Below are 10,998 nucleotides of genomic sequence, written 5' to 3' on the forward strand. Positions count from 1 at the left end.
TGCACAGATGCACACACACGCAGACAAGCACGGACACACAGACACACACGTGCACAGATGCACACACACGCAGACAAGCACGGACACACAGACGCGTGTGTGCACAGATGCCTTTCTCCCAGGCATGGAGCCAGGTGCGGCGTCAGCTACAGCGATTCTGCCAGAACTCTGCCAAGCAGCTGCTGTGCCAAGGGGTGGGCACGAGGCCCAGGGAGCCCCAGCTGCCCATCCCTGTCTACCCCACTGGCCGTGTTCTCCTTTTCCATCTGGGCCACTCTAGTTGGTGGCCGGTTAGCTGTGTCAGCCTTCAGCTTTGCACTTCCCTGCTGACCAGGGCACCTGAGCGCCACTCAAATTGTTTCCTGGGCACTCGAATCTCCGAGTCTGTGAAAGTCTACCCTGGTGCCATCTTCCATCAGTGTCTCCTTTTCTTACTGAAAAGGGACCCATGCTCTCCATCCATGCGTGTGTCAGACAGCCTAGTGTCAGTACCTTCTCCTCCTCTGTGGCTGCCCCTCGACTCTCGCAAGGCAGGGCGGCCTTGACGAACAGGACTTCTGCATTTCAGTGGAGTCTGGTGTGCCATTTTCCCCTCGCACGGCTCCCACCCTGGGTCTCCCGTGGCCACAAGGCAGTGGCACAGCCCCAGGCTCCCCACAAGGGACACAGCTCTGGGTCACGTGTCAGGCCACCTCTGCGGAAAACAGCGTTGCTAATGGCTCGGGGAACCGAGCTGAGATCTCTCCGGAAGGAGGAAGAGCATGTGTGAACCCTCGGCCACAGAGAGACTGCTGGCTTCACATGATGCAGGCAGAGCCTCTCCGCCACGAACGAGGAACAGCCCTCAAGTTCTTCAATCTCTTAGTCCTGTATTTCCTCTTGGGTCTTTCTACATTGTATTTCTTTTCTGACTCTTACTGTGCCGTATTCAATACAAGAGCTGATAGGGTGTGCATTTCCACTCTTGGGGAAACATTTTCAATACTGTACATTAAACACGATGCTTGCTAGGGCGGCATAGATATTCTTTATTGGATTAAGAACATTTGCTTGTATCTTAAGTTTAAGAATCATGAGTGGATGCTGGATTCTGAAAGATACATTTTTTTGCACCTGCCAGTATGATCTTAGGATTTGTCTCCTTGTCCCTCTGTTAACATGGTCACTGATGTTGAGTGCTCTTTGAATATTAAACCACATGGAACACAACCCCTTGACCGTGGTGTGGCATCCCTTTGTAACCGCTGGACCTTATCTGCTACGTTTTGTTAGGATTCTTGTGTAATATTGACGGGAGAGCTGTTCCTTTCTTGCAATGCCCCTGCTAAGTCTCCAGCGTCAAGGTTCATCGGGCCTCTCAGTAAAAGAGGGAGTTTGTGCTTTATTTCTACTTGCTGTGAGTTTGGAAAGTGGCTTTTCTTCTTTCCGTTTTTGGAAGAATTTACTGGTGAAGCCAGTGGGCTCTGGTCTCCCTCGCAGCAACATTTTAAAGAAAAGATTTTCTACGCTTCTGTCAGTGCTGGTGAGCGGTGTACTTTGAGGAGTTGGTCTGATTCCGTGTCCCCTGTATGGACTGAGGCTATGAAGAACATTCTCTATGAACTTTCAACACCTGCACCATCTCAGCGAGGGGTCTTTTTCTTACGGATACTGAGAACTCGCCTTTTCTCTGTTTTTTCCTGAGCAGGGCTTTCTCCATTTCACTGTCTTCTCTTTGGAACCAACTTGTGACTTGGATTTCCTCTGCTCCTTTTGGCTTCACTGTTTCTGATGTGTTGATTTGTCCTCATTTTTCTTAGATGTAATTTATTGTTGTTGTCCAGCTTCTTGAAATCAAAGCTTAAATCAAGGTGTTTTTTTTTTTTTTTCTGGCTTCCTTCTTGTATTCACAGCTGTATTTTTCCAGTAACTGTTTTAGCTAAGCCACATAGGTTTTTACTTGTAGTATTTTCATTCTCTAAGTCAGTTTAAAGTGTTTTCTGAATTCCACGGTGACTTCTTCTTTGACTAATTTGATCATTGTTGAGTATACTGTTTAATTTCAAGGCAACCATGTTTCTCATTGGTCCATTTTTGTTACCGATTTCCCGTTTAACATCACCGTGGCTGGAAAACACACTCCAAGTGGCCTCGGTACTGGGGGACTCTGCTGTGGCTGCATGTGGACCAGCACTGGTCAGATTTGGCCACGTCAGCTGAGGGCCTTTTCACAGGTGGGGACTCCACAGAGTCCAGGGCAGCGCAGGGCATCTCTTCTATGAAGCCACCAGTCCCTCTCCCAGGATAATCCCTGAATCTAAAACCATGAATTGGATCAATCCATTCATGAGTTTTGGAGGGAACATCAAACCATAGCATTCTGCCCCCCAAATTCATGTCTTTCTCTTCTACAAATACATTCCTACAAGCCCCAAAGTCTTAACTTCTTCCAGCGGCAACTCAAAAGTCCAAAGTTCAGAGTCTTATCTATGAGCCTGTGGAATCCAAACAAGTTCTCTTCCTCCGACATGTAGCGGTGGGACCGCCTGAGACATTCCCACTTGAAAACAGGAACAGGCAAAAAGAGAGGAGTGGTGGGCTCCAAGAAAGCCGGACCCCGCAGGGCTGACGTGACCCTAAAGCCAGGGAATGGCCTTTTCTGACGGCACCTGCTGCTTCTGGACACGGGTGGGGGGTTGGGCCGCCCCGATGGCTTTGCTGGGTGCAGCCGACATGGCTGCTCTCACGGTTGGAGTCTGCCTGAGCCTTCCCGTGGTGGGTGCTGCAAGCTGCCAGTGGCTCCACAGCTCTCAGGTCCTGGGGGGGGTCTTGTTCCCATGGCCGCAGCAGGCTTTGCTCTGGTGGGGCTGACTAAGGCGGCTCCATCCGTGGGACGAGTCTCTGCCTAGGTTCAATGGCATCCTTTGAAATCTGGGTGGAGGCTGCAAAGCCTCCATCTTGCTCTCTGCAAGCCTGTGGAATCTGTGCCACGTGGCCGTGGCCACATCTTCTTCAGCTGTGGGTCTGTCTGCACCAGAGCTGCCTAAGCCACTGCTTGGGCTGCCAAGGAGAACTGCACTGGAATTTAGGGAGCATGGCCCCCAGCAGGCCCTGGGCGGGGACCCTGTAGAGGGCTCCTCTGGCTCATCCACCGGAATGGTTCTGCCCTCCGTGGCCTCCAGGCCTGGAACAGGAGGGCAGAATTGAAGGTCTCTGAGGAACAGCACCCGGCCCTTCTCTCCAGGCTGACTTTTGGCGAATGGTCTAGAGCCTTGCTACCCTCCTGGATGCACCTCTGACTCTTCACGTGGCCAGGCCGAGAGCTTCCACACCCTTCTGCTCTTCTTTTGATGCTAATTTCCACCTCCGAGTCATTTTTTCCTCTTGCAGCTTATGTAGTGGCTGTAAGTAGCCACGCAGCAGCCTGAGTCTTTGCTGCTTGACTGTTTATTCTGCCAAATGCCCTTCAACAACAGCCAAGGCCTTTGCTGATGTATGACAAGGCTATGAGGCTGACCTTTATTCTAGGTTTTAACACCTTGCTCCTCAGTTCCATCTGAAATCTCATCAGCATGGCCTTTCCTGTCCATACTTCCATCAGCATTCTGGTCACGACTACTTACCAGATCTCTAAACAGCTCCAAACTTGGCCGGGCGCGGTGGCTCATACCTGTAATCCCAGCACTCTGGGAGGCTGAGGCGGGAGGATCATGAGGTCAGGAGATTGAGACCATCCTGGTCAACATGGTAAAACCCCATCTCTACTAAAATACCAAAAATTAGCCAGGCGTGGTGGCGTGTGCCTGTAGTTTCAGCTATGCAGTAGGCTGAGGCAGGGGAATCACTTGAACCCGGGAGGCGGAGGTTGCAGTGAGCCGAGATCTCACGCCATTCTATTCCAGCCTGGTGACAGAGCGGGCTCCATCTCAAACAAAAGAGTTCCAAACGCCCCCTAATTATCCCGTCTTCCAGGCAGGCCCTCGCCAGGATCACCCTTAATGGCCTGTCTAGACATGGGTTTGTAACGCTCCTCCTCCAGACGCTTCAGCCTCTGCTCATTAGTTCCGAAGCCGCTTCCATATTTTCAGGTATTCATTAGTATCAACAATGCCACTCCCGACACCAATTTTTAGTCCATTTCTAGTTGTTCATAACAGAATATCTGAAACTGAGTAATTTCTAAAGAAAAGGAAATTATTTCTTACAGTTCTGGAGGCTGAGAAGTCCACGGTCAAAGGGCCGCATCTGGTGAGGGCCTTGTTGCTGGTGGGGCCTCTGCAGGGTCCCCAGTGGCTCAGGACACCACACGGCGAGCGGCTGTCAGCCCAGGTCTCCTCCTCTTCTCACAAAGCCGCCAGCCCCACTCCCAGGATAACCATTAATCCATTAACTCATTAGCCGACAAACGGGTTGACCCATTTGTGAGCCCTCATGACCCAGTCACCTCTAAAAGGCCCCAGCTCTCAACACTGCCACACGGGGCTCATGTTTCAACACGGGTTTCGAGCGGGACAAGCTTTCAAATCACAGCGCCCCTGCTCCGTCTTTTCAGTCTGCTTCTCTGTCACAGATTCAACCTTTGGCCACGTTCGCTTTCCCTGAAGCCCCTGCAAGAGCGCTTCATTTAGGAGAGCACATACGGGCTGCTGCAGGGGACACTGCGTCCTGGGGGCTGCGTCCTCTCCAGGCACCACAGGACCACAGCAGACTTCACTGCCTTCCAGAAGCTTCAAGGGGAGCATCCCTAAGGCCCAGGACCTGGTGGGCGTCCCCAGGGTGCCTCGGGGCTCTGCTCCCAGTGGGTGTCCCCAGGGTGCCGTGGGGCTCGTTCTCAGTGGGTGTTCCCAGGGTGCCGCGGGGCTCTGCTCTCAGTGGGTGTCCCCAGGGTGCCGCGGGGCTCTGCTCTCAGTGGCTGTCCCCAGGGTGCCGTGGGGCTCTGCTGTCAGCGGGTGTCCCCGGGGTGGGACAGCTGTGGGGCTGCTCCCAGCAGCAGTGAGGTGGCCTCTCCCCTCCTGGCTCCAGGCTGCTCCTTCTCCTCCCTGCAGAGACTCTGCTGACACCAGTCCCAGCTGATCCCTGAATCATCCAGGGGCCCCCGGGCAGAGGGTGAGGGTCGGCTCACTGCAGTAGGTGTTTTCAGTGCGGGAATTTTAGCTTAGCCAGTTCTCACTGCTTCCATCGCTCATGACTGTAAGAATATGAGGCATTGCCATTTACTGGCCTGATGGCCTGGGCCCGCTGTGACGCCGTCCCCCAGCCTGACTGCAGTGAGTCTGTGCCTGGCTGCAAGTTGGCGTACCACTCCCATGAGGGTTCCTGCAACAGCATGGGTGGGGGAGGTGGGACCTGAGGGGTGGTGACCCCCATCGTGGTGACTGATGGCCTGGGGATGACACATAGGAGCCATCAGTCACACATGCTGGGGTCCTTGGTCCCCAAAGCTCCAATGGGGTGAGCTTTGCCTGGTCCACAGCCACAGGGGAGGGAGGGCTGTGACTCCCGTGCCCAGCTCACCCACAGCAGGTGCCCTGGTGTGAGCCTGGCTGCTCACATCTCACCCTGTCCAGTAAGTGCTGCCCAGGTGGCCCATTTTTCTTTTTGAGATGGGGTCTCACTATGTTAATCGGGCTGGGGCCAGTGGATACTCACAGGTACCATCAGGGCTCACTGCAGCCTTGAACTCCTGGGCTCAAGTGATCCTCCTGCCTCAGCCTCCTGAGCAGCTAGGACTATAGGCATGTACTCCACCACACCCAGCTTAGACCATAGGCATGCACCTCTGCACCCAGCTTAGACCACAGGTGCCCCCAACGCCAAGCTTAGGCCACATGCACACCCCCCTACATCTGGCTTAGATGACAGGTCCTCCGCTGATGTCCAGCTTAGCCCGTTTTTATTTCTGCTTTCCGTGCACACCCTCCTGGACCCAGCTCCGGCGGGCCATGGGCACCAGGGTCTTCCTCCAGGCGCAGGGCCGGGCCATGCCACCTTCTCCTGTCCTCGGGCCTGGGCTGGGCCTGCAGTCCCCTCGCCTCCGCCGCCCACTCCCTGCCTGCCACCCTCCATCCTCTCAGCTTCAGAAGGACGGCAGCTTTCCAGGTTCCCACCTCTGGGTGGGGTCACCTGTTCCCAGCTGGGACCATGTTTTCCCACAGGTGATGTCTGCGGATGTCTCTGGATGTCACAATGGCAGGGGGTGCTCCTGCCACCCAGTGGTGGATGCAGCCCCCACCCCACCCTCACCAGCAAAGCACTGTCTGCCCAACAGCCCTGGACGAGGGGATAATTGGTCAGGTCCACCCCAGCGAGAAGACCACGAAGGTAGCCACGTAGCCCCCGAGGGAGGGGGAGCCACCAGGCCACGTTTGTCCATTTCCCACAATTTGAGAAATGTCCGTAAGTCTTTTTTCTTTAAATACTGCCATTCACACCTGATAATCCAAATAAAAGGTGCCATAGCTATCCTGCCCTACAAATGTTTCTCAAGACGGAAGCCTCGGACCTGACCCAGCTCCGATCCCCGTGAGGCCCTCGGGGCACTTCGGCCCGCCTGGTGGCCAGCTCTCGGCAGCAGGCTGGGCTGTGCGTTTGCAGTGGCCTCGCCAACCTCACAGCACCCATCAGGTGGGCTGTTACTGCCCGCCAAGGACCAGGAGGACACCGAGGCTCCAAGAGGCCAGGTGGCCCAGGCGAACACAACTGGGGTGGGAAGAGGGGCGGGGGGAGGGACGGCGCAGGAGCCGGGGGTAGCGCAAGGCTGCCCTCACTCCGGCGTGGGACTGTGTGGCTGTGATGTCTGTCCGCAGAGCCCCAGCGTTGGGGGCAGGTTCAGCCACATCCCTGCCCAGTTACCTTGGACACAGCAGCCAGCCTCTGCTCCACGCTGGCGCCCAGGCTGGTGGTGGTCCTGTCCTGGCGCCGGAGCTGGTGCTGTAGGTGCAGGAGGGCTGCCAGCTGGGAGCTGCTGGTGTTGGCCGTGGCTGCGAGCAGGACGTCCCTCATTGTATCTGAGGCCGAGCAGCTCTGAAACAGAGCAGGGGAGGCGTGCCAGGGCCCAAGGCCTGGCCGGGGAGGGCTGCAGCCCGCGGAGGGGCGCCGTGGCTGAGCCTGGGGCAGGAGTGGGCTGGCTCTCCTGCCCGGCTCCCCCAGGACGCCAGCTCCTCCTGGCACCTGCAGAGTCTCGTGGGGCCACACTTGTTCCCCCATAGGACCACACAGACACGGCCCTGCCGGCCTGTGACTGACTGCTGGGTCTCCGTGTCTGCCCGATGTGGGGTTTGGGGTTGGGCTCACGAATGCATGTTCTCTCTGAGCCACAAGTTTACGTGGCCGGCGGGCTCCCGCTGTTTGAGAACCCCGGCCTATGGCCCTCGTCTCTAATGGAGTTCCCAAGGTGAGGGCCCCAGCTGAATCCCAGGGGCGGGACCCCTGCAGAGAGAGCTTCCTTGTGCCAGGGTCCTCCCTCCTCCTTGAAGGGCCTGGCTGGAGGTGCACGGGCCAGAGCCACACCTGAGACAGCGCCAGGAACTGGCAGGTAGTCATGGGGTCCAGTGCGCCGATGCACTCCACCATCTCCAGGCTGGCGGCTGCTGCCACATCCAGGAGGCCACTGCCAAGGGCCACGTGTAGGCACTGCAGCAGCACCTCTGACGCCTGCGCCAGGTACCGCTGGGCCAGAACCATCCTCCTCTGCGGGGCACAAGGCTCAGGCTCAGGCCGGGCTCCAGAAGAGGACACAAGAGGGGTAGGAGGGGCAGCCGCACCTTCAGGTCCCCGCCTTTCCTGCCGTGCTCCTCCGGGGCCGCCCTGGAGGCTGGCAGGTCCCTGCTGGACTTCACGGCATCCTCTTCCTCTGCTTCCAGCTCCAGAGACCTGAGGTTGCTTAGCTTGGCGCCCACCTGTAACACACACCACAGGCTGGCGGGCATCTGTCTTCCTGCTTGTCGCCGTGGGCAGGGTCCACCCAGGGAGGCTGGGGCAGTTGGGCTCCTCGGCAGGGTTCCCGGGTGGGGGGCACCTCAGGCGCAGCGTGGCCCCTCCGTGTCCCAAACCCTCCAGCCCTGAGCTGACGCAGGGTGGCCCTGGCCCCCGAGCCTGGGTGAGGAGACGCTGCAGCCAGGGTGAGGACGCAGCCCCCCCAGGAAGCTGGCCTGAGTCACATGGGCCTGCAGTACCAAGCATTCCGAGGGGCTCTTGTTCCCGTTTCGGAAGCACCTTTCTTGGAGCTGAGGCTTGCACAGGCCCAGGGGTCCCTGGTCTGGCTGGGAAACAAGCCCCCACCTGGGGGTAGGAAGCCCAGGCAGCCCCTGAAACAACTGGGTTGAGAGGGAGCCCCCCGGTTGTTCAGGTCACAGGTGTCGCAATGTGAAATCTGTGTGCACTCAATGATTAGGCATCAAAATATAAAGGACACTGATAGAAATGGAGGAGTGATTGGCAAGCCCGATTGTAAGGTGGGCCACCTGAGCGCAGGTGGAAACCAGCAAGCACGCTGGAGGCGGCGCAGCGCAGGCCGCCGGGCGCACAGAGCCTTGTCCCTCTAATGACGGCGCACGCGGTTCAGGTGTGTGAGGAGCAGCTACCAAAACCGACCGGGGCTGGGTCACGTGCAGCCACCGTGGAGTCCCCAGGACCGAGGTCACTCAGGGTGTGTTTTCAACCACAACATTAAACCGAAGTCAGTAATGAAAATACACCCGTGAGAAACACAGGCGCCTTGAAATTAAACCAGATACAATCATCAAGTCAGTCAAGGAAGAAATCGCAATGGAATTTAGAAAATACTTTAAACGGACTTAGAGAATGAAAATACTGAGGGAGAAGAAAAGGAAAAGTTAGGCCTACAGCCAAGGCTGGTCCTCGGAGAGACAGCCCGAAAAGTCACAGCCACGGGCACAGAGAGAGCAGCCTGGGAAGGACCACGCGGCAGCTGCACTGGTGGGCAGGCAGGCCCGGCAGAGAGGCCTCCGTTCTCCGGGTCACCAGCCTGCTCCCGGGAAGTCTCTTCCCCTCCAGGTCTGTTCTTGGTGGGGTCCGAGGGCACCTGTGTGGGTTGTGGGAGGGGTGGACGGGGGCTCGTCCAAAACACACCCACAGCTGCACGGACGAGAAGCTATACCTCCTGCTCCCTAAAGACACACCCGAGGCTGCACAGACAAGGGAGGTCACAAGAACAGCCAAAGGGATGAGGGGAGTTTCCTATCAAAGCGTTCACATTCAACTGTAAAAACGGCGGCCCCCTCTCCGCCGCAGAGCGCTTTCCTCTTTCACTTATTAAACTTCTGCTCCAGCCTCGGCCTGTGTCCACGCTCCTCAATCTGCTGGGTTGTCACACAACAGACAGGGAGCTTGGGCAGCACCTTACACAGCATGGCAAGTGACCCTAGACGGGTTCAATCCTCCGGTATCAAAACTTAGGAGACTGAAATGGGGGTTAGAGGAAAAGCACAGCCTTGAATACAAGAAAAAGCCAGAAAAAGCTCGATTTAAGCTTTGATTTCAAGAAGCTGGACACCACCACAAATCACATCTAAGGACAGCGGAAGGCGGCACCTGGGGGGGCAGAAGCAGGTATGGCCGGGTCGGGCCTGCATGGGGTAGGGGCCCTGGAGGCCTCTGCGCTCCGCCCGGGCCTGACGCCTGCTCCGCCCCAGCCCCCCCTCGCTGGGGCACCTTCACCACCATTCACAGAGGGGGCCCTGCCGAGCCCGGCTTCTGCTCCACAGCCACCTGCCACCTGTGCAGGTCACACCGAGAGCCACAACTCTATCGATTCACATGAGGCACGTCAAGTCCTGTGCTAGGTCCTGAAGGCGCAGGACAGGCGACATCTCAGGGCCAACCCAGGGCTGCACAGAGAAGCGTTTAACTCCCTCGAGTGCAGCAGGCGAAGCGTGTCGTCCCCAGGTAAGAAGGGCACGGCCCCAGGAAGAGGGCAAAGCGTAGCAGGCAGGCGTGAGAGTCGGTGAAACACAGGACTTCCGGGGCGACCCGGGCGTGGAGCCCGGCACACACTGCGGCTGCACCGGTCCCTGAGGGCGTCTTCCCAACCAGCTGGTGGGTGGGGACAAGCCCAGCTTGTCCGCTGGGACAGGTGCCTTCCAGGGGAGGAACTGGCATCTGCACAGGTGTTTCAAAAGGTGCCCAGAGGCTTGTGTGGCTTGTAGGGACGGTCACAGGGTCCTGAGGGAGCAGGTGACTCAGCCGTCCTGGGCGGCCTCGCAGGGCTCTGGAGAAGGGTGGGCCCTGGGCTGAGGGGGAAGAAGGTCCTGACTGCCCTTCTCAGAGCTACCTGGGTGCACTGAGGCAGCAGCCTCCGTGGCTGTGGGAGGTGGGGATAGAGGGGAGCCAAGGTGGCCCAGGGCCGCCCCACTGTACACGGGCTTGGGAGCCACGGCACCCCATGCTCAGGCCCACTGCAGGCTGCTCCTGCAGCTTCTGAGCTCCCCAGGTCCCCGTGTGGGCCGGTCAGAGCCACTGCCGTGGGCGACACCAGGAGCCGGGGCCTGCTTCACACTCGCCAGTTCGGGGCTGGACTAGGGAGGGCCCCATGCTGCAGAGGGCCGGTCCACCTGCCAGCCTGCCCTCCCTGCTGACCCACAGACGCCCTGTGGTTCCCGCCCACGTCTGTCCCGGAAGTCCTGTGTTTCCCTGGCCCCATTTCTTCTCTGATGCCTGCTTCCTGCACTTTCCTCTCTTCCTGGGGCTGTGCCCTTGTTAGCTGGGGACACAATTCGTCTGCTACACTCGGGGAGTGTAAACACTTCGCTTGTATATTTCCGGCACAGGCGACAGGTGTGAACCAGACTTGGGGTAGAAGCAGGAGTATCTACCAAGGAAGGGTCCCTCCTCCCAGTGGCAGGCGGGGCGTGCAGAGCACCTGCCGAGGGTCCCTCCTCCCAGTGGCAGGCGGGGCGCGCCTACGGAGGGCTCCTCCTCCCAGTGGCAGGCGGGGCGCGCAGAGCACCTGCCGAGGGTCCCTCCTCCCAGTGGCAGGCGGGGCGTGCAGAGCACCTACCG

General features: G+C 57.9%; 1 protein-coding gene across 6 annotated transcripts in view; it reads right to left on the reverse strand.

Moving 5' to 3' along the window:
* CFAP46 (cilia and flagella associated protein 46) overlaps window positions 1–10,998 on the reverse strand; it is a 123,004-nt gene that overhangs the window by 20,328 nt on the left and 91,678 nt on the right. For 5 of the 6 annotated variants that reach the window (XM_037733135.1, XM_017513568.2, XM_017513564.2 and 2 more), the window contains exons 38-40: window positions 7,743–7,877; window positions 7,489–7,668; window positions 6,832–7,002 (exon numbers count right to left, since the gene is read on the reverse strand). In XM_037733135.1, the coding sequence (XP_037589063.1) occupies window positions 6,832–7,002; window positions 7,489–7,668; window positions 7,743–7,877 (486 nt within the window). The remainder of the gene's footprint in view (window positions 1–6,831; window positions 7,003–7,488; window positions 7,669–7,742; window positions 7,878–10,998) is intronic. The other variant, XM_017513566.2, reaches the window with a different exon arrangement.

The sequence above is a fragment of the Cebus imitator genome, unplaced genomic scaffold, assembly GCF_001604975.1.
Source record: "Cebus imitator isolate Cc_AM_T3 unplaced genomic scaffold, Cebus_imitator-1.0 Scaffold495, whole genome shotgun sequence".
NCBI classification, from domain to species: Eukaryota; Metazoa; Chordata; class Mammalia; order Primates; family Cebidae; genus Cebus; species Cebus imitator.